At 44.7% G+C, this 23,995-nt stretch overlaps 1 protein-coding gene across 1 annotated transcript; it reads right to left on the bottom strand.

Moving 5' to 3' along the window:
* Window positions 1-527: 527 nt before the first annotated feature.
* On the bottom strand, window positions 528-15,441 carry LOC125518691. Its single transcript, XM_048683511.1, has 3 exons — window positions 15,378-15,441; window positions 4,075-4,748; window positions 528-776 (listed from the first exon to the last, which is right to left on the bottom strand). The coding sequence occupies exons 1-3, from the start codon at window positions 15,439-15,441 to the stop codon at window positions 528-530; spliced, it is 987 nt and encodes a 328-aa protein (XP_048539468.1).
* Between the last annotated feature and the right edge of the window lie 8,554 nt (window positions 15,442-23,995).

Below are 23,995 nucleotides of genomic sequence, written 5' to 3'. Positions count from 1 at the left end.
GGATTCTTCCCCGGTCCCGGTCCAGCACCTCTGAACCACCCCGCACGCAGTTCTTTAAACACTAAAGCAGATTTGGCATGGATGCTGTCGCCGTGCTCTTTGTACTGATGTCCCAAGTGGCCGCATACCGCGCACCAGTCCGGTAACCTCTCATATTTAACCTTGAAGACCTGCCGCTTCCCCTCATGAACCAGACTGACAGCATTCTTAAGAGGCTTGTGTACATCAATGCGGATTCTCACTCTGTAGAAATTACCCTCGAAATCTTGTGACTTAGGTTCAACATATATATATTCTCCCACCTTCCTTGCAAGGGGTTTGATGAGAGGGTAGAAGCCATCAGGTAGATCATGTATCTGCAGCCATATCTCCAGGGAATCAAGCTTGACCAGCGACGGCTTTGTGAACCCGTCATATTCAGCAAGAATCACCGCATTGCCTTTGTAGTTCCAGGGCCCCTCATCCATAGCTCTCTCCCAGTCGCCTAAGCAAGCAAATTGCAGAGTGTAGAGGTTCTCCTTGAGGGGTCAAAACTGCACTGGTTGGGCGAGATCCCATGCTGCCCTCATTGTCTTGAAGAAACCATATTGACTGTATTTCTTTTCCGTATGGACTCGCGCTATGGCCATCCATCGAGTTGTCGTCGGCGGCAGCGGATCTTCCTTCTCCACCACCACATCATCCATGTCCTCCTCTTGGAGTCCCAATTCACTCATCAGCGCCTCCAGGTCCGTCGCAGCGTTGGAGCTCGACGCCTCAGACGCCATCTTCTTTCCCTGACCCGAAAAGAGAATTGATCGGGTACTTTGTGACCTAACCCTAGCAACCCCCAACGCCAGAACCCGAGCGCCAAGACCGGGCATCGCTCCAAAGAGCACCCCCTTGATCGGTCCGAACGCTACTGGCCGGCGAGAACGGAGGGAGGGGAGACGAACCCTACAGTGGCGATCAAATCGCCGCCGAGGGGAAGAGAAACCCTAACAGGAGGGGAAGGGGTGCTCATTAATCACCATATGTAGCAGCCGCTAGCTTCAAAACATATTGATTTAAGCTGGGCCATGGGTGAGAAGAGATAAGTTGGGCCCAAAAGAAGTTGATTTACGGCCATGTTGACCAATATGATTTTAGATTTAGAAAATATACATGGTGGAAAATAAATCAGCAGACTATAGTTATGCCAACTGTTCTGACATACAGAATGCAATGTCAAAGCTCAGAAAAAACAAGAACACAAAAGCATCATTAAAAATTGTTCTTTTGACGATTTGTTTGACAAAGTAACCAGACGGAATTCACTTACAATTTTCTTTTTGAAAAGTTCAGAATCGCATCCTAGAGAAGGTCAATAAAAATGGTTGCACAAAAAAGAGACACCGAGGGATTCATCAAAAAAGTTGCAAGTTGCTGTCAGTGGTGTTTTAATTGATATGTGTGCGTTTTTAGTTTGCTAGAATTTTTTTTTAGGTTGCCAGAATAAAAAAGGGATTTTCACGGTTTTGTACAAAAAAACTTGAAGTTCAAATTTTAAAAATGCACAATGTTTATTAAAAAGCTATGATTTTTTCCGTTACAAAAAGAAATAAAACCAAGAAGTCGAAATCAAAAAAGAGGATCAGTTTGATGATTATACAAAATTTCGATTTGTCAGAAGTGGCGCACCGAGAACATTTATAAAATGAGCCACATTTTACAACTCATTAAATTTGATTCTACGTTAAAGTTTTCTCCCGTTGCAACGCATGGGCATTTGTGTTAGTCTTTCCCTAATAATAATAAAGCATGGATTGACTTCGTGGGTTCACCTTCACAATATGCTTCTTTTCGTGAATTTACGCTTTCAGTTTTTTCACCTATATTATTTTCTACATCCGAGATGGTACTATTTTACTTGCTTTTCCCTTCGTATACGGATCGAACTCCCGCCGATCGGGTAGAGAAAGAGCCACCAAACCAAGTCGCCCTTAGTCCCACCTCGCTATATTATACTCCCTCTGTCCGGAAATACTTGTCTTAGAAATGGATAAAATGGATGTACCTATAACTAAAATAAGTCTACATACATCCATTACTAGGACAAGTATTTTCGAACGGAGGGAGTACCACATTACACCAATTTATATTTGTCTGTGATTTGAAATTAATCAACCACCTCAAGGAGTGGGTCCTAGGATATGAGCACGAAAGGAAATAAATCAAAAGAAGAAATAAATTTCTCTTTGAAGGAAAAAGAAGGAAGGAAATTAATCCTCCACCTCAAGAAGTGGGTCCCAGGATATGAGCACGAAAGGAAAGAAACCAAAAGAAGAAATAAATTTCGATTGCGCTATTATGAGCAGGAAGTTTGAAACATAAATTCCATTCGAGCAAGGCAAGGAAGGAAAGGGAAAAAACGTCAAGGGTAAATGTCAACATATGTGTAGATAGATTCAATTCTACATGCACGACCATGTGAGGCTATCCCCTGCACAAGGAGCAGCACTTTGCATTTCATAGGATTCAGACTTCAATAGACTATATAGGAGCAGCTGGGGGCTTGGCGGAAAATAAGTGCATATTACATGGTAAACATTAAATAAACAATATTGTTGAACCTATGCTCGAGTAATATCAGATGTGCCTTGCTTGTACATGATCAAATGGAATTCGGCAAAAGTAAAGAATTTGTGTGTTGGTCACTTGAGCAACAATACGCATGAGACATAGGCCATTTTTTAGGCCACTTGCAAATCTGGCATTAACTAATTCCAGTGTAGATTACTTATGATTGCTCAGAACAAAAGATATGTTTTTTTATAAATTTTCCACTATTAATCCTTAGCTACTTCAATTTCATAAAACGTCATTCACATAAAATTACACGTCACTACCAATATGACATATATAGATGTAAGAAAATGATTGATTACCTTTTCTCCTTCTGTATAGATGATACCAAGCAATTGACTGAATTCATATCGGAAGGCGACTAATGTGACCATCTCAATCTTTTTGGATTAATGAGGGTGCAGAAATTGATGTAGTTCAATTTAAAGTAGGCTGATATATTGTAGCTTTATCCACAGTTATAAGAATTTTGTTACCTTCGTGTTTTTGATCGAAGATTAAGATGTTGGTGTTATATGCATTTTCTATGTAGCTAAAGATATTTTATTAAAATTTGTACGAAATTCATATAGGTATTGTCATCAAGTTTGCCAATAAAATAATGTCTATGTCTTTATTACCCCGTTGCAATACACGAAGATATGTCGGGTTCACCGTCACAATACGTTTTTCCCCTTAAGTTTATACTTCATTTTGAATTTAAAACATATACGTGAGGTAGTACTAATTCGGGAAATCACGTCATGTGCAATCTGACTATGCATGCGGTGCCAGGCTGCCAGCCCAAAACAAATTGCCACCGGACCGGATCGACCTCCGGAAACATGCAAGCATGGAATCTGACAAACACGTGTTATTTGGATTGCACGCACAAGGAAACTACACATCTTCTTCCACGACACGGCTGCTACGGATAAGTCGGTTGATTTCATCCATAATTAAAACCACCTTGCTGACCGTTTGATGTAGCCCGACCGCACCATTTGATTTGTTTCTCTAAGCTGTAGATAAGTCAACGCACGCACTTCTCTGCTTGAGTAAATTGCGTAGAAGTACCACAATTGGGGCATTGGAAACAGATTGGTACCAAGTTTGGTAATTTTTACATGTCAGTATCAAGTCTAGGGCTAGACGTTACAAAAAGGTCTAAATCGCGTATAAACGCGTATTGACGGTGTATCTGACCGGCGGGGCCCGCATGTCAACTGCCGATGTGGCATTCTTTTTGCAGAAACCCCCCGCGCCTCCTTCGTCCTCACGCGCGGCAGGGCCCGATCTGGATCGAGGGGAGGAGCCCCTCGAGCCCGAGCTCCTTCGCCTCCCGTAACCCCCGCCCCGCCCTGGCCTCCTCCTCGCCACACCGCCGGCCGGCCACCGGAGCACCACCACCGGCGATCAGGACCAGGTCGTCCCCGCACCCTGCCTCTCTCCTTCTCTTCCTCCTTCCATTTTTTCTTCTCTCTCTCTCACCCGAAGCTCTCTCTCTTGACGCGTCGCCTTGGTTCCCGTCTTCTTGGACTCCGGCGGCCGCATAGCCTCCTCCAGCGCCCACGCCTCCTCGATCCTCGCGTCCTGCAGCATCGCATCCCGCACCGCCTCCTGCAGCTCCAGTGAGGGCGGAACCCTGTCGGAGGCCATCTCGTCGAGGGCGACGAGCGCGCTCCTGGCGTCCCCGAACCTGCAGAACCCGGCGACGGCGATGCCGTAGGTGGCGGCGTCGGGCCGGCGCGGGGAGTCGAGGCGGCAGAGCCAGCGGAGCACGAAAGCGGCCTCGCGGGCGTGGTGCATCACGAGGAGGTGGCCGAGGAGCGGGGTGGCGAGCGGGAGCGGCGAGGGGCGGACGGGGTGGTGGCGGAGCGCGGTGAGCAGGGCGAATGCCGGGGTGAGCGTGGGGAGGGAGGCGAGGTGCTCCGCGAGCGGAGGGGACGGGAGGCGCTCCGGGGAGCCGGGCAGGAGGAGTGCCGCGGAGAGGAGGCGGCCGACGGCGGGGACCTGGCCCTCAGAGATGAGTCGTGGGATGAGCGCGGAGATGGCGTCGAGCTCGGACGGGGAGAGGGGGGAGGGAGGCGCTTCCGTTGTGCAGAGGCCCCGAAGGAGATGGTGGAGGCCACGAGCAGAGGCCGCGGCGGTGCGAGCAGGGGCAGCTGAAAGCACAAGTGCTCCCTAGGTGGTTTTGGTAATTGATGACAACATATCTTTTGTTGGACTAATGTTTCTATCTAGTATGTTTCAGATAAGTTCAACAATGGAGTGGCATGGACTAAAGGTTGTGGGAACTCATACAAGATGCTAAGGACAAAGGATTGGCTAAAGCTTCAAGCTCAAGACTCTTCATTTTACATTTTAGTGATCCAAGATCACATTGAGTCCATAGGAAAAGCCAATACTATCAAGGAGGGATGAGGTGTTGCTTAATGAGCCTCTTGCTTCATGTGCTTAATGATATGCTCCAAAATCCTCAGCTACTTTCCCACTTCCACATATGACCTAAACACAAAGCCAAACTCGGACCTACCGATTCTTTCTATCCGGCGCCACCGAGTTTTCACTTGTCATAAGCCACTGCCAAAACCCTAGCAATTCGGTTCTACCGATAGGGATCTCGGTCTCACCGAGATGGGGTTGCAAACTCTCTGTTTCCCTTTCGTAACTTTTCGGTCTCACCAAAAAAGCGAATCGGTCCCACCGAGATTGCAATGTAAATTCAGTGTTTTCTTTTTGTAATTTTTCGGTCTCACCGAAAGAGCAAATCGGTCCCACCGAGTTTGCCTGACCAACTCTCTGGTTAGCTAATTACCAAAATCGGTCTCACCGAGTTTGTGTAATCGGTCTCACCGAGATTACGTTATGCCCAAACCCTAACCATATCGGTCCTACCGAGTTGCATGTCAGTCCCACCGAAAATCTCTAACGGTCACTAGGTTTACCTTTTCGGTCCGACCGAGTTTGTTGATTCGGTCCCACCGAGATTGGAAAACTGTGATGTAACGGTTGGATTTTGTGTGGAGGCTATATATACCCCTCCACCTCCTCTTCATTCGGGTGAGAGAGCCATCAGAACACATACACCATTCCAACTCACATGTTCTGAGAGAGAGCCACCTACTCATGTGTTGAGACCAAGAAATTCCATTCCTACCATATGAATCTTGATCTTTAGCCTTCCCAAGTTGCTTTCCACTCAAATCTTCTTTCCACCAAATCCAAATCCTATGAGAGAGAGTTGAGTGTTGGGGAGACTATCATTTGAAGCACAAGAGCAAGGAGTTCCATTATCTACACACCATTTGTTACTTCTTGGAGAGTGGTGTCTCCTAGATTGGCTAGGTGTCACTTGGGAGCCTCCGACAAGATTGTGGAGTTGAACCAAGGAGTTTGTAAGGGCAAGGAGATCGCCTACTTCGTGAAGATCTACCACTAGTGAGGCAAGTCCTTTGTGGGTGATGGCCATGGTGGGATAGACAAGGTTGCTACTTCGTGGACCCTTTGTGGGTGGTTGCTTCTTCGTGGACCCTTCGTGGGTGGAGCCCTCCGTGGACTCGCGCAACCGTTACCCTTTATGGGTGGAGCCCTCCGTGGACTCGCGCAACCGTTACCCTTCGTAGGTTGAAGTCTCCATCAACGTGGATGTAGGATAGCACCACCTATCCGAACCACGGGAAAAACATCCGTGTCTCCAATTGCGTTTGAATTCTCCAAACCCTTCTCCTTACATTCTTGCAAGTTGCTTGCTTTACATTCCGCTGCTCATATACTCTTTGCATACTTGCTTGATATGTATTATGTATGTTGAAATTGTGCCTAAAACTCCACTCAAACCAAAGAGGCCTAAAAATTGCAACTTTAGCACTAAGTGTCTAATCCCCCCCCCCCCTCTAGACACATCTACTTCTAGATTCTACAAGTGGTATCAGAGCTTTGGTCTCCATTGCCTTGGTTTAATCACCATTGGAGGAAGATGGATGTGTCTACTTTAGGGAGTCTTAGACATAGAGTGCCTATTCTTGATGGAGAGTATTTTCATGAGTGGAAAAATGAGATGCTTGTAATCTTCAATCAATATCATTTGAACAAGTATATTGCTAGTTCTTGTGCACCTCATATTGATCCTGTGCATCCTACCCTAGATGAAGATATTGACATGATTCGCAATCTTAAAACTGCTGAGCTCATCATTAGAGGATTGCCCAAAAATTTGATTGCTAGTTTGCCTACTCTTAATTGTGCCTATACTATATGAAAATTTCTTGAGGAACGATTTCCCGATCATTCCTTAAAACTTTGGATGAAATTCTCCATAAATCCATTGCCTTGAGTAAGATGAACTCTAGTGATCCTAATTTTGGTAGTTGTCTATTTGAACTTACCAATCTTAAGCATGCTAAAGGAGATGTTGGAATTATTAGTGATATCATATTCGAAGCTATAAGAATTCATAAAAGTGACCACTTTGATGATCATTTATCTAATGAATTACCCTCTCTAGGAAATGATGAGTCACAAGATCATGATGAACATGGATACTGTGATGATGATGATGATAGTGACTTCGATCTTGATGATGCAATGAGACATTTTGGTCTTATGGCAAATCTTCGGGGATATGAATCAGGAGGAAAGGAATGGGTTCTTGATAGTGGATGTACTGATCATATGACCGGAGATGAAGAGATGTTTCGTGAGCTTGCTGAAAATGACGGCCCTCGAAAATATGTCACCTTTGGTGATAATTCAAAGGGTAAAGTGGTTGGCCTTGGTAAGGTGGCCATCTCACATGATAGTTCCATTCAAAATGTCATGCTCGTTGAATCTCTTGGCTACAACTTACTTTCAGTATCTAGACTTGCTGATTTCGGTTTGAATGTCCTATTTACTGAGATAGATTGCCAAGTATTTCGTCGAGACAATCATAAAATGGTATTTACGGGTATGCGTAGAGGTGATCTTTACATTGTCGATTTCTCTAAAAAGGCACAACCTAATACTTGCTTTGTTGCTAAATCCTCAAAAGGTTGGTTGTGGCATAGACGACTAGGTCACGTTGGCATGAGAAACCTTGACAAGCTTATTAAAGGAAATCATATCCTTGGAGTTAACGATGTCATATTTGATAAGGATAGACTTTGCAGTGCTTGTCAAGCAGGTAAACAGGTTGGAGGAAGACATCCCGTGAAGAACATCATGACCACAAGGAGGCCACTCGAGCTACTTCATATGGATCTTTTTGGTCCCAACGCCTACAAGAGTCTCGGTGGAAATTATTTTGGTCTAGTTATAGTTGATGATTTTTCAAGATTTACGTGGGTGTTCTTTCTTAATGAAAAGTCGCAGGTCCAGAAGATCTTCAGAAACTTCGCTAGGAAGGCCCAAAATCAGTTTGACATGAAGATCAAGAAGGTTCGAAGTGACAATGGAACGGAGTTCAAGAACGCAAATGTGGACACCTTTCTTGACGAAGAAGGGATTTCGCACGAGTTCTCGGCTACATACACACCTCAACAAAATGGAGTTGTTGAGAGGAAGAATCGGACGCTCATCGAAATGGCAAGAACGATGCTTGATGAATACAAGACGCCGAAGCACTTTTGGGCAGAAGCGGTTGAGACAGATTGTCACGCAACAAATCGTTTATATCTTCACAAGCTACTCGGCAAGACGGCATACGAGCTTCTCACCGGTAACAAACCCCAAGTTGGATACTTTCGAGTATTCGGCTCAAAGTGCTACATTCTTGATAAGCATCGTCGTTCAAAGTTTGCTCCTAAATCTCATGAAGGTTTTCTACTTGGTTATGGCTCAAACTCTCACACTTACCGTGTCTACAACAATTTCACCCGAAAGGTTGAAGAGACGGTAGATGTGAAGTTTGATGAATCTAATGGCTCGCAAGTAGAGCAATTGCCAATTGATGTAGGAGACAAAGACCCTTCAGAAGCAATCCAAGACTTGTCCATTGGCAAAATTCGTCCAACGGAGGTGAAGGAGAGTACTTCATCCGTCCAAGTGGAAGTTCTACTTCACGACTAGGTGAACCAAGAATTGACACGGAAGCATCCACAAGTGGGACACACCAAGATGAAGAAAACGAGGAAATGCATCAAGACGAACATCAACAACCTCCTTCTCCACCACGACAAGAGAACGACGACGTCAACAATGAAGAAGGCCAAGAAGAAGAACAAGATGAAGAAGATGTTCAACGAAGACCCAAGCAAAAGCTCTCACGAGTTCGAGCAAGAATTGCCAAAGATCATCCCGTCGAGCAAATCCTCAATGATATACAAACCGGGAGAATCACTTGCTCAAAAACTCGTTTAGCTAACTTTTGTGAAAACTATTCATTCATCTCTAGTATTGAACCTATGAAGGTTGAAGAAGCATTGGAAGATCCGGATTGGATAAACGCTATGCATGAAGAGCTACACAATTTTGAGAGAAACCAAGTTTGGACATTGGTTAAGAAGCCCGACAACAACCACAACATCATTGGTACCAAATGGGTGTTTCGCAACAAGCAAGATGAAGATGGACAAGTGGTTCGCAACAAAGCACGTCTCGTCGCCCAAGGGTACACACAAGTCGAAGGTATGGACTATGGTGAGACATATGCTCTCGTTGCTAGACTTGAGTCCATTCGCATCTTACTTGCCTATGCTAATCACCATAATATCACCTTGTACCAAATGGACATTAAAAGTGCTTTTCTAAATGGTGAAATAGAGGAGGAAGTTTATGTCAAACAACCTCCCGGCTTTATAAATCCTAAGAAACCAAATTATGTTTACAAACTTCACAAAGCTCTTTATGGTCTTAAACAAGCTCCTAGAGCATGGTATAAATGCTTGACCAAGTTCCTTATTACAAGTGGTTTTGAAATTGGTAAAATCGATTCTACTCTTTTTACTAAAAGAGTTAATGGAGAACTATTTGTATGCCAAATTTATGTTGATGATATCATATTTGGTTCAACTAACCCTCTCTTTAGTGAAAAGTTTGGAAAGCTAATGTCAGAGAAGTTTGAGATGTCTATGATGAGTGAACTCAAATTCTTTCTCGGTTTGCAAATCAAGCAAACTAAGGAATGTACATTTGTCTCTCAAACAAAGTACACCAAGGACTTATTCAAGAAGTTCAATATGCAAGAATGCAAAGGTATGTCTACACCCATGCCTACTAGTGGACATAATGATTTGACCAAAGATGATGAACCGGTTGATCAAAAGGTTTATCGCTCTATGATTGGTTCATTGTTATACCTATGTGCTTCACGTCCCGATATTATGCTAAGTGTGTGCATGTGTGCACGATATCAAGCTGCTCCTAAAGAATGTCATCTTAAGGCTGTGAAAAGGATAGTGAGATATTTAATCCATACACCAAATTTTGGCATTTGGTATCCTAAGAGGTCTTCTTTTGATCTTGTTGGCTATTCCGACTCGGATTATGCCGGAGACAAGGTTGATAGAAAGTCCACTTCGGGTACTTGTCAATTTCTTGGTAGATCTCTTGTGTCTTGGTCTTCCAAGAAACAAAACTCGGTATCCTTATCCACCGCCGAAACAGAATACATTGTCGCTGGTTCATGTTGTGCTCAATTACTTTGGATGACCCAAACTCTTAAAGATTATGGGATTTATGTGAAACATGTTCCACTGCTTTGTGACAATGAAAGTGCTATCAAAATTGGTCATAATCCTGTACAACATTCTCGAACTAAGCATATTGAAGTTCGTCATCATTTCATTCGAGATCATGTTGCTAAGGGTGACATTAATCTTAAGCACGTTCGCACCGATAAGCAATTAGCGGATATATTTGTCGGGGAACGTAGTAATTTCAAAAAAATTCCTACGCACACGCAAGATCATGGTGATGCACAGCAACGAGGGGAGAGTGTGATCTACGTACCCTTGGTAGATCGACAACGGAAGCGTTTGGTTGATGTAGTCGTACGTCTTCACGGCCCGACCGATCAAGCACCGAAACTACGGCACCTCCGAGTTTTAGCACACGTTCAGCTCGATGACGATCCCCGGACTCCGATCTAGCAAAGTGTCGGGGAAGAGTTCCGTCAGCACGACGGCGTGGTGACGATCTTGATGTACTACTGCCGCAGGGCTTCGCCTAAGCACCGCTACAATATTATCGAGGACTATGGTGGCTGGGGGCGCCGCACACGGCTAAGAATAAGATCACGTGGATCAACTTCTGTCTATGGGGTGCCCCTTGCCTCAGTATATAAAGGATGGAGGAGGAGGAGGCCGGCCAAGGCAATTGGTGCGGCCAGGATGTGGAGTCCTACTAGGACTCCAAGTCCTAGTAAGAGTCCACCAAAAGAGGAGGAAGGGAGAAGGAAGTGGAGGAGAAGGAGAGGTGGCCGGCCCCCTTTTCCCTAGTCCAATTCGGACTAGAGGGGAGGGGGGCGCAGCAGCCCCTTGGCCCTTTTTTCTCTTCCCACTAAAGCCCATCAAGGCTCATTGCTTCTCCCGTAACTACTCGGTACTCCGAAAAATATCCGAATCACTCGGAACCTTTCCGATATCCGAATATAGTCGTCCAATATATCGATCTTTACGTCTCAACCATTTCGAGACTCCTCGTCATGTCCCCGATCTCATCCGGGACTCCGAACTCCTTCGGTACATCAAAACTCATAAACTCATAATATAACTGTCATCAAAACCTTAAGCGTGCGGACCCTACGGGTTCGAGAACAATGTAGACATGACCGAGACATGTCTCTGGTCAATAACCAATAGCGGGACCTGGATGCCCATATTGGCTCCTACATATTCTACGAAGATCTTTATCGGTCAGACCGCATAACAACATACGTTGTTCCCTTTGTCATCGGTATGTTACTTGCCCGAGATTCGATCGTCGGTATCTCAATACCTAGTTCAATCTCGTTACCGGCAAGTCTCTTTACTCGTTCCATAATACATCATCCCACAACTAACTCATTAGTTGCAATGCTTGCAAGGCTTCGGTGATGTGTATTACCGAGAGGGCCCAGAGATACCTCTCCGACAATCGAAGTGACAAATCCTAATCTCAAAATACGCCAACCCAACATGTACCTTTGGAGACACCTGTAGAGCACCTTTATAATCACCCAGTTACGTTGTGACGTTTGGTAGCACACAAAGTGTTCCTCCGGCAAACGGGGTTGCATAATCTCATAGTCATAGGAACATGTATAAGTCATGAAGAAAGCAATAGCAACATACTAAACGATCGGGTGCTAAGCTAATGGAATGGGTCATGTCAATCAGATCATTCAACTAATGATGTGATCCCGTTAATCAAATAACAACTCTTTGTCAATGGTTAGGAAACATAACCATCTTTAATTAACGAGCTAGTCAAGTAGAGGCATACTAGTGACACTCTGTTTGTCTATGTATTCACACATGTATTATGTTTCCGGTTAATACAATTCTAGCATGAATAATAAACATTTATCATGATATAAGGAAATAAATAATAACTTTATTATTGCCTCTAGGGCATATTTCCTTCAATATTTACTAAACCACTTGATGAGAAAGTGTTTTGCAGGTTGAGAGGAGAATTGAACATCATTGATGCTTCGAACTTGGAGTAGAAACTCCATTGGATACATGCAAGACATGAGCTTATGACTAATCCATGATATATCTCTTATGTTAACTATCTTATGTCTTGGATATATTTGCATCTTGCATGTTGTCTAACCCATGTAGGTGCTTGGTTGAATCTAATTCCATGAGATTGCGACTCACTCACATCTTGAGCAATCTCTACATCACCAAGACTCTACACAATGGTGGTTGAAGACAAGGAAGCACAAAACCATTCAAACATATCCTTTGACAAATTCTATGTTGAGCTTCATGATTGTCATTTTTGGATACACAAGTGCTCTTCCTTGCAAGAACTAACCCATGTAGGTAGATGAATTCAAACTCCAAGTGGTGCTCCCAACTCTTGATGAGCTACATCAACCTTGAGCACCCACATAAGTTCAACTACATGAGCAAGAACCACACCACCACCAAAGGTATGTTATTCCATCTTAGAGAAGCTTTACTCCAAGACATGAGTCAAAGCAACTCAACAAGATGTGAATATATCAAGATGCTTAAACGAAAAATGGTAACCCCATTTTGAGCTTAAACGATGAGTATGACCTATGATCAAGTGTTCTCACTTGACTCCTAAGTCAATATACTCTAACATAGGTGACTATGTCACCACCCAACTCTAGATGAAGTTCTTTTGTGTTCTTTTCTGTGTTATTGCATTTGTCTCATGCATGTTTAGTTTCTTTCTTTTTTTTAAAAAAACTTCATCTAGATCTTTCAGTTTCTTCTCTTTTCTCTTTGTTTTTGTTCTGCATTTAATTCCTTGCAAATTCTTCAAGTAATTCATTGCAAATCTTTGTGAGATCTTACATGTCTAGTGAGCTGAGGTGACAAGTGTTTTTCTCTGTGTGAACTCGGTTTCACCGACTTGTAATTTTCGGTCCAACCGAATCTTTTCGGTGCCACTGAAACATACCACTCGGTGCCACCGACTTCGCAACAGGAAAAACAGTTTGCCACTTGTTCTATATTTCTTCTGATCCAGCTCTACTCAATGAATCTTGTCCTCCACAAGCATCACAGTTTTATCCATTGTTTTGTGCTGAGTCTCAAGGACCAAACCTATACGACGGATTTCAAAAAGCCCTTCTTGGAAATTGATGTCAAAGGGGGAGAGAGATCACATCAAAACTTGTAGGAGAGAGAGATCACGTCAAGGGAGAGAAAAAGTCTCAAGGACCAAACCTACAAGAGAGAAAGTATTAAGGGGGAGAGAGAGACTTCCAGGGAGAGAGAATACTCAAGGATCCCAGATGCTTGATGTTCAAGAGGAGAGATGTCACATGCCTTTTTGGGGGAAAGACATGTATTTGCATTAAGTTCTATCCATTTGTATCTTTCGCTACTTTCCCACTTCCACATATGACCTAAACCCAAAGCCAAACTCGGACCTACCGATTCTTTCTATCCGGCGCCACCGAGTTTTCACTTGTCATAAGCCACTGTCAAAACCCTAGCAATTCGGTTCTACCGATAGGGATCTCGGTCTCACCGAGATGGGGTTGCAAACTCTCTATTTCCCTTTCGTAACTTTTCGGTCTCACCGAAAAAGCGAATCGGTCCCACCGAGATTGCAACGTAAATTCAGTGTTTCCTTTTTGTAACTTTTCGGTCTCACCGAAAGAGCAAATCGGTCCCACCGAGTTTGTCTGACAAACTCTCTGGTTAGCTAATTACCAAAATCGGTCTCACCGAGTTTGTGTAATCGGTCTCACCGAGTTTGTGTAATCGGTCTCACCGAGATTACGTTATGCCTAAACCCTAACCATATCGGTCCTACCGAGTTGCATGTCAGTCCCACCGAAAATCTCTAACGGTCACTAGGTTTACCTTTTCGGTCCGACCGAGTTTGTTGATTCGGTCCCACCGAGATTGGAAAACTGTGAGTAACGGTTGGATTTTGTGTGGAGGCTATATATACCCCTCCACCTCCTCTTCATTCAATGAGAGAGCCATCAGAACACTTCTACACTTCCAACTCATATGTTCTGAGAGAGAACCACCTACTCATGTGTTGAGACCAAGATATTCCATTCCTACCATATGAATCTTGATCTCTAGCCTTCCCCAAGTTGCTTTCCACTCAAATCTTCTTTCCATCAAATCCAAATCCTATGAGAGTGAGTTGAGTGTTGGGGAGACTATCATTTGAAGCACAAGAGCAAGGAGTTCATTATCTACACACCATTTGTTACTTCTTGGAGAGTGGTGTCTCCTAGATTGGCTAGGTGTCACTTGGGAGCCTCCGACAAGATTGTGGAGTTGAACCAAAGAGTTTGTAAGGGCAAGGAGATCGCCTACTTCGTGAAGATCTACCGCTAGTGAGGCAAGTCCTTTGTGAGTGATGACCATGGTGGGATAGACAAGGTTGCTACTTCGTGGACCCTTTGTGGGTGGTTGCTTCTTCGTGGACCCTTCGTGGGTGGAGCCCTCCGTGGACTCGCGCAACCGTTACCCTTTATGGGTGGAGCCCTCCGTGGACTCGCGCAACCGTTACCCTTCGTAGGTTGAAGTCTCCATCAACGTGGATGTAGGATAGCACCACCTATCCGAACCACGGGAAAAACATCCGTGTCTCCAATTGCGTTTGAATTCTCCAAACCCTTCTCCTTACATTCTTGCAAGTTGCATGCTTTACATTCCGCTGCTCATATACTGTTTGCATGCTTGCTTGATATGTATTGTGTATGTTGAAATTGTGCCTAAAACTCCACTCAAACCAAAGAGGCCTAAAAATTGCAACTTTAGCACTAAGTGTCTAATCACCCCCCTCTAGACACATCTACTTCTAGATCCTACAGCAGCTCCGGCGCAAGCGGGGGCCGCGGTGATGCGATGGGAGCTCAGGCTCGATGGATCCCCCCCTCCTCGATCCAGACCGGCCGCCGCCGTGCGGGGTGTTTCTGCAAAAAAATGCCACATCGGCAGCTGACATGCGGGCCCCGCCGGTCAGATACACCGTCAATACGCGTTTATACGCGATTTAGACCTTTTTGTAACGTCTAGCCCCAGACTTAATACTGATATGTAAAAATTACCAAACTTGGTACCAATCTGCTTCCAATGCACCAATTGTGGTACTTCTGTACAATTTACTCTCTCTGCTTCGATCTCACAGCAACGATAGTTGCCGGCAAGCGCTCCAACGCGGCACGCGGAGCCGCCGGTCAGCGTTGCGACACATCACCCATAACCCGCCGGCGAGCTCCATTGCAGCAGCACCGAGCGCTGCGATGCACCCTCGGGAGCCACCGCGCGAGCGCTCATAGCAGCAGCATCTAGTCGCCAGCGAGCGCTGCATCGACGCAAGGGAACCCGCCGGCGAGCTCCATTGCAGCACCATCGAACGCTACATTCAAGCCGTTGGCAAGCGATACGATGCACCACCGGGAGCCACCGGCAAGCGCTCCATAGCAGCAGCATCTAGCAGCCGCGCGAGCGCTGCATCGGCGCAAGAGGACCCGACGGCGAGCTTCATTGCAGCACCACATGACGCTGCATTCGCCGCTGGCGAGTGCTGCGATGCAGCACCGGGAGCCGCCGCGCGAATGTTGCATCGGAGCACGGGGAACCGCCGGAGAGTGCTCCACTACAGCTCCGCCGCGGATGACTTGCAGCACCAGCAACGTCGCCTCGAGGTTGCACCGTAGCGCTGTGGCATGGACGAGTTGCTGTGTCGCCGTATAGACGGTCGTCGCCGAGCACCGCATCACTCCGCAGGCGGCTGGGCTGACTGACACGGCAGGTGGGCCGCGGCTGGACGAGGCGCAAGGCCTCCTCGCGAGCTGGGAGCAAAAAGAAGCAGTGAGGTTGACTCAAACAAAAAAACAACGAGGATGAGCGGCGCATGATCGGTCGGACCTAGGGGCATGCTTGGCGCACGTGGTGGAAGGAGGCTGTGGGCGTCGGTCTGAATCGGGTCGGAGGCGAGGTTGTTCACCGGATTCGGAGCACGGGCGGGCGGCTAGATGCCCAGATCAGGCGACGGCAGAGGGGAGCTCCAAGGCGCCCATCCATGTCTGCGTGGCGGATCCAGATGCTCCGGCGTGGATCCGGTGGCGGACAGATCGAGATGGAGAGGCGGCGACCTCCATTGGCAGGTTCCCTGAAGAAAACATGAGAGGATGAGAGGGGGGGGGGGGGGGGGGGGGGGGGGGGGTGGCAGATCGAGCGACAGTAGAGGGAGCTCCAAAATGCAATCCATCCTCTGGTGGTGTTCCTCACCGACAGAGAAGAGGGGGTTGCTGCCCTGGATAGAGAAGAAGAGAAGGGAGATCGTCAGGTGGATGGAGAAGAAGGCCATGTGTTTTGGATAAGGGGACACGTAGTGGGAAGTGGGCGGTGGGTGTTGTCGCTACATGTTCTGTTTGGACCGGAAGCTGCTGGATTTCTATGCATGTGCACTCTTCTAAAAAAATGCTATGCATGTGTACCGATTACAATTTATTTTCCGAGAAGCGCATCCATTAATTATAATTACTTGCTGCTGGATGTCATAGTTTAATATTTATGCGTACCACATCTTACAAATACATATCAGATATAATAATTAAGAATGAGTGAAATATGGAAAAGAAATAATATTTTTTAAGGAAGAAGATATTTGGAACTCACTGGTATTTACCGACCATCAAGATATTCCTTAACTTTTAGATGTCATCTATGTTTTGGTGAGATAGGAAGAAGAGATGAAGAGCAGAAAGAGTGCAACAACGATGCATCTTGCTCGTGTCCTGTTTCGCCCTGCACGACAGCTGGGAGGGGTCCCCTCCGTTGTACCATCTACCTCGCAGCTCTGCATACCCTAATCCCGATCCCATCGAGGCCCGATGATAATGACCACGGAAGTGGTCATGTTGGTGTGGAGGGTGTGCAATACTAGCGGCAATGTGTCAGCAAAAGAGCGCCAAGCATTATAAACTCTTTATTTTCCGGCCATCAAATTGTGAAAGTGGGAAAGTATAACTATAAATTAACCTTAATAGGCATTGTGAGATATAGAAATTAATATATGTTATATTTGAAGCTGCTACAGGTATGTGAATGATGCATAATTACTTACGCATTGAAGAAGTAGTTGTTGATCTATCAAATCAATAAATGTTTAGATTTCTGTAATTCTTTTTATGCAGGGTTGTTGAATATCAACAACTTATTACAAATAATCAAATCTTTTATAGCGAGTTGAAGGAGTAGGTTTTATTAGTAGAGAAGAAGATTATGAGCTTTTGGAATACAATGGGATCTTCATGAAGTGGATCTTTATGAGTCTTACAACCAATTTAATTGGAAAATCCTATTATTCACCATGATAGATAAACTCACGAATACCACACCAACTCTCAGATTTATTTTATACCCGTTGCAACGCACGGGCATTTTTGCTAGTTTTTATTTTTATTTTTTTATTTTCTATCCCTAATCTCTCCCTAATAATAAAGCACGGATTGACTCCGTGGATTCACCGTCACAATACGCTTTCTTGTTGCAAATTTACGCTTTCAGTTTGAATTTAAAACATATATACGAGGTGGTACTAATTCGGGAACCACATCGTATGCATCAAAATTCGTACAAAAAAGCAAGTGTGTTAATTGGACAAAGTGGGTTGGCTAAAATTCCTAAGATAGCCCCAAGAAACTGAAAGGGATGAACTTTGATTTATTCATGTATGGTGTCAATAAACTATCGTACAAAAAAGCATATCAAAAATATCGCATGCCTACCATGGTTTTAAATGCCTGACTAATGTACATTTCTGCTAGACCTTGGCATGCACCTCTCGGTTGCCGCCAGGTTGCACCGTTGGGTGTTGTAGAGTCGCGTTGATGAGTGCTTAGTGCTTTGGTAGACATTCTAATTGTCTTTCCCGTTGCAACGCACGGGCATATGTGCTAGTCTATCCCTAATAATAAAGCACGGATTGACTCTGTGGGTTCACCGTCACAATACGCTTTCTTCTCATATCTAATACGTTTTTATAACTAGCAAAAAATGCCCGTGCGTTGCAACGAGAAAAAATGTGGACCTCTGCTCAATAATTATTTCTGAAGACCATATACAACTTTCCTACTCATGCTCACTTTGAATTTGCAATGTCGTGGACTTGTTTCATGAATAAAGGGCTTGTCCTGCACTTGTACCGCCTAAATAAGGTCTAAACGATGCTGGTACATAACATGATTATTTATACTCTACACACATGTCTAAGTAAACTTCATAAATAAACGGTTAGTCACCCTCGATGGAAACTGAATTTTAGAAGATCACCTCGTCAAATTCTTTCTACTTTAATTACATGATTGCCAGCGAAATTTAAAAAGTTGCATGTCCATGTCAACGCTGGCGTTGTCGTTGCGCTCCTCCCTTACCTTCCTCGTCCTCAGTGGTAATTTTTTTAATCTATTTTTTGCTTCATTTTTTTCACACCAAGCCACATTTGTTTCACACCTAGCCCACTTGTCAAGCACAACAATCCTCCAAAATGCTTCCTTCCTTCATTTATATAATTTGGCAGCCCACAAATCTGCCTCAAATTCCTTCCTTTTAGTACACAAGTATTCATAATTATCCATGCAACCCACAATCCTGAAATCCTTCCTTCCTTCCTTTAATACCACCTGCAAATCTGTGCTCAATTCCTTCCTTTAATACACAAGTGTTCTTTCTTTCCTTTAATACCCACAAATCAGCTCTCAAATTCAGCCTTCCCTCTTGTCCGCTCTCTCGCGGCCCTCTTTTTTAGGAGACTTGCTGATAATATAGGAGACTTGCTTGTATATAAATTGGTACTAATCTTTTTAAAGCAACGATGTGGTACTAACTTCAAGCAAAATAACTTGGCTTAGTTGGTTGTTGTGCTGTTCCGCGGGACAGGAGATCATGAGTTCGACCCCCAATAGCTATTTTTCTCACGCACGGCCCAGAAGAGGCCTGGCGGGCTATGTGGCCCAAATACAATTTATTTTTGGTAGAGCTGGCGGACGATTTTTTTTTGAATCCGATCGAAGGTTGGGTTGACGTACGAATTTTTCCGAGCTATGGGCAGAGTTGGCCCATCTGACCGAGCAGACTCGCCTGGCTCCAGCCCAACATCGACTACGCTAGGAAACAATTATCACCAGCGAACGAAACAATTTTAGTACCATCTCACGTATATGTTTTAAATTCAAACTAAAAGCGTAAAATCATGGGAAGAAGCGTATTGTGACGGTGAACCCACGGAGTCAATCCGTGCTTTATTATTAGGGAAAGATTTGTATAAACAAAATCATAATATAAACGAGATGGTACTAATTTGGGGTACCAAAATGTTCGTCAAAATCTTTTCCTAATCTCGTACGTCGTCGCGGCACTTTTACAGAAAAGCCCTTCTATTTTTTGGTATTCAACCTGCACTCCCTATGTAAGTGTATCTGAAAAAACGATTCAATAAAACAGAGAAGCCCTTTCGCGTGTCCTCTGTTTCTTCGTATATGCAGACGCTCACTGTCACACCGGCAGTGTTGCAGGTCGCCGCGGCGAACAGGGTGGACGGGTGGCGGAGCAGGGGCCCCGGCCAACGGGGAGCAGGAGGCGCAGAGTATGCCGGCGCCGCATGGTGACTGCGAGCCCGCGGCGCACCTGTCGCCCACCAGGAGGACCCCGAGGCCGTGCCGGCGACGACAGACGAGGTGGCGGAGCAGGAGCCCCGACGAGCGGGGAGCAGGAGGCGCAATGCATCCCGACACCGCACGGCGACTGCGAGCCCACGGCGCACCTATCCCCCACCAGCGCGGACTCCCAGGCCATCACGACCAGCGCGGACTCCCAGGCCATCACGACGGAGAGAATCAGGATGAGGAGGATGCCGCTGCAGCGAGCTATCCCGACGGCGACGGCGGCCATCGTACGCTCGCTCGCTTGCTGTCCGCGGCTGCCAGTCCCCTCCGGCCTCTTCCGCTGTATCCTTCCCAATCTTCGGTGTGCTTCTCTGTCGTGATTTGGATGGAAAATTGCAGTCCGTGTCCTTCTCCAACTCCAAGCAATTCAGTGCCCGACCCCGATTTGTGTTGCCTCCTATAAGAAGGAAAGGAACTCGGCCGGAATCTCCATCAATCAAGCTCCATCAAAGCCCGTCGAAATTGCAATTTTCGACGGAACGTCCAATGTTGCTGCCGAGTTCGCTAGAGGAACAAGAACGTCCGTCCAGCCAACCAATGTTGCCTGCAGCCGTCGAAAGCTTTCCAAAGATACCTCTGTTGCCGTACTATTGCTTGGCTATCACATCATACAAGTCTTCCTTCTTCCATTGGATCTCATGCATGAGGTGTTCATGAGCATGGTTGGAGGTGTGATGAGCGGTCTGAGCTCGGACGCTGACAGTTGACAAACCCCTGTACTCGCTGGAGCAGGGCCGAGTCTGCCTTGCTGTGTGTGTCTCATCGTGGAGGCTGATGATCCGGTTCTTTCAGTCTGTCACCAAGGGTAGAAATTAGAGTGAGGCCAAATCTTGACATGTTTCAGTCATCCAATATATGTTTAAAACTGACAGTTATATAGAAGTCAAAAATTAGACCCACAGAACAAGTGCATCTCCTACTGACTAACCTTTGTAAAGCATATAATAGAAGAGAAAACAAGAGATGTGAAGCATTTGTATCCTTTATCATATTGCAAATAGCTGAACAATAACTACATGTTCAGTATCGGAGCTATTTAGCTACCATAAATTCAGTTGTAAGATACTTATGGCTATATATCCTATTAGGACTGACCTTATAATCTTATATATGCTGTGGATCGATGATTTTGGATTGTGTTATTTAAAGATTATTTAAATAACTTTGGTAACTTGGTGGACTTTGCATATGGATTCATCAACTGTACGCTTTTGGTTCAGTTTAGCACTGCTCTTAATCATCCTGTTTCAAATCTTGCCATGTTTCAGTCGTCCACATACTCTGCAATGCATCATCATGCTCTATTGGCCATCGTCTTCCAATTCTTGGTAATAGTGGTCCCGCGTTAATGTAGTAATTAAAATCTCCCCGTGTCTCATATTTTACTTTGCTATTGTAGTTGGTTTCATCCTAATTAGCAAACCGGAATTGAACCTACAACACTAATTGCACCCTGTCTCTCATGCTTCTGAATTTCTGATATTGCTCAACCTTGCTACTACGAATCCTTAAAGAAGAGGAGAGATATAGAGAGCATGCCTTGTTTGGTCTGAAGCAGCATTTCTGTTGCTTCTCCTCTCTGAAGCTCATGTATGTTGTTGCTGAAAATTCAGTATGATCTCTAACAATTCTGCTTCGGGAATCAGGATAATTGCGTATTAATTTTCAGAATGTTGTCAGCCCACCATGTATGATGTTCCCCTCAATGTGCTAGGTCTGTCGGCTGTAGATTCTAGATTTGTGGGAAAAGGGATATCAGTGACATACACATGATGGAGAATGCCATGTTATTTTCTCTAGCTCATTCGGTACTATTATGTACCAGCAAAAGCTAATCTAGCATGCAAGTTTCTGAAGAATGTATTTTTTAAATCTTAATTATAGGTGATCAGCGCATATATATGTTGTATAAAGGACCAAATACAAGTCCAGAATGATAGCAAAGTATATTTTGAGAGTCCTTTTGTTACCTCGCTATTAAGACGGGATGGTAACCTTGGAATACAAGAAGATAGTAAGTTTATGACAGATTTTGTCAAAATATATATGAAGCATGACATGGTAATATCCATATCCATAATTTTCATGATCTAGGTTTCATACATTTTTATTTTTTATTTTCCTAATTATCTTTATTACAGATTGAACTTCCAATAAATACAAGCAACACACATTGGTATTTAGCTGTTGTGAATACAAAAAAGCGTGAGATTAAAGTACTGGACTCATCGTGCTCGAAGTTTGACCGAGATGATCTCTTTATTACGGTTAGTTACTACACCAGTTTTAATCCTACATGTAAATGACATAAATTCATACTTCGTTAATGGGTACTCCCTCCGTCCGGAAATACTTGTCATCAAAATGGATAAAAGGGGTGTATCTAGAACTAAAATACATCTAGATACATCCTCTTTTATTCATCTTGATGACAAGTATTCCCGGACGGAGGGAGTATCATTTCTGATCACTAATTGTTTTTTAGTTACGAGGACTACAATTTCAGGGGATGCTCACTTCAGGACTTGTGGCAGTATATCCATGAGTTGAGATGGCACCGTTTTGATATCAACACTTGGCTGCAAGAGAATTTTTGTGATGACTTGCTTCATAGTAAAATAAAAAAGAAACTTCATATCCGTTAATAAGACCGATCGATATTCGTAGTACTAGAACTCTGCACTTCATTGTAATTGCATTGTAAGCTTTACCATGTTATACCTTGAATTTACGAAAATATAGGTTCATCATCAAATTATGGCACCACAATAAAATAAAACACCATAAATATATAATAGTGTGCTTTGCCCTCAAAAATTCCTTAGCTAACATGATAATTTTCAATCAGGTGAAGACAAAAAAGTGCACCTGGACCTATATGTTAATCCTTTCTTTAAGTGGTGAAGCACAGAAGAAAATAATACTTTAGTTTTCTAGATAATAAACATCAGGCAAACCAACCAAATCAATCAAAGGCATGAGGATCACTTGCAAGTTGAGTCTTTAATTGACAGAATTAACCTCTGTTATGCAATTATCTGCATGGAACAATATGAACTGGGAAATTACAGCAGGGAAGCAAGCTAGAAAAGGTGAATTTGCAAACCTGTAGCTGGGGAAAGGCGCTCAACAAGTCTGGAAAGACTTGATTACGCAGTGCATCAGGTAGAACTGTGCAAGATCGCCCTTACAATTAACTACCTGCCAAAATATTTCAGCTTCAGTTTTCAGTCCATCATAGATAGAAAACTGTGTTGAATGAGTGCTCACTAACACATTCAGGCAAAAAATCCTAATGACACTACCATGCCAACCCAATATTATTAATGGAGCGGAGGCGTCGACCTTGGGCGGAAGCAAGGCGAGGCGGAGGGCAGGCAGGCGCGGGGGAGAATGGAGAGGCCAGCGGCGGCTGTCGGGAGGCTCTCCAGAACGGAAGCAAGATGGCGGCGCTCATGTGTGAAGCGGCGAGCGGCGCACACGCGAGGTCATCCAACAGGAGGCGCTCTGCAGAGATCTAGAAGGAGATGAGGTCGGCGGGAGAAGAGCGAGCTGCGTCGTGGTGTTCTTGCCGCTAAGCGATGGCAGGAGGACAGCTAGCTGAGGCAAAGGAGAGCGAGTCGGCGGTGTGCAAGAGGCTCTCAGCCGGATTGGGGAGACAGTGCGAGGCGAGAGTGAGAAGAAGTTTTCCGCCGCTGTTCTCCAGCAAGGAGGAGACACCAATGGAAGAGGCTGGCATTTTTGTTTATTCTTTTTCGGGCAAGAGGCTAGCGTTGGGGGTTTTCTTTTTTCATCTAAACATACTGTTTTATTACTCTAAAATGTTTATAGCGATACAATTCAAGTCTGGAGGGTTTATAAGCCACAAATGGCGCCCTAAGTCCAGATCAAAGGTGTGCTTAGCAAGGCTATGCGCCTCAAGATTAGTACCGCGACCTTCGAAGATGAAGGTGCATTGCTGAAATTGCTCGGACGTATTTCTTATTTCCTTCACTATGCTTTCATACATACCTCCCGTGCCTAGCTTGATGTCGTTCACCACAACTTTGTAATCTGAGCCAACCAGTATATTTGGCAGCCCAAGATCCAGGGCTAGAGCAAGCG

Source organism: Triticum urartu, chromosome 7 (genome assembly GCF_003073215.2).
Source record: "Triticum urartu cultivar G1812 chromosome 7, Tu2.1, whole genome shotgun sequence".
Lineage (NCBI taxonomy): Eukaryota > Viridiplantae > Streptophyta > Magnoliopsida > Poales > Poaceae > Triticum > Triticum urartu.
This window is presented reverse-complemented; position numbering and strand designations above follow the sequence as displayed.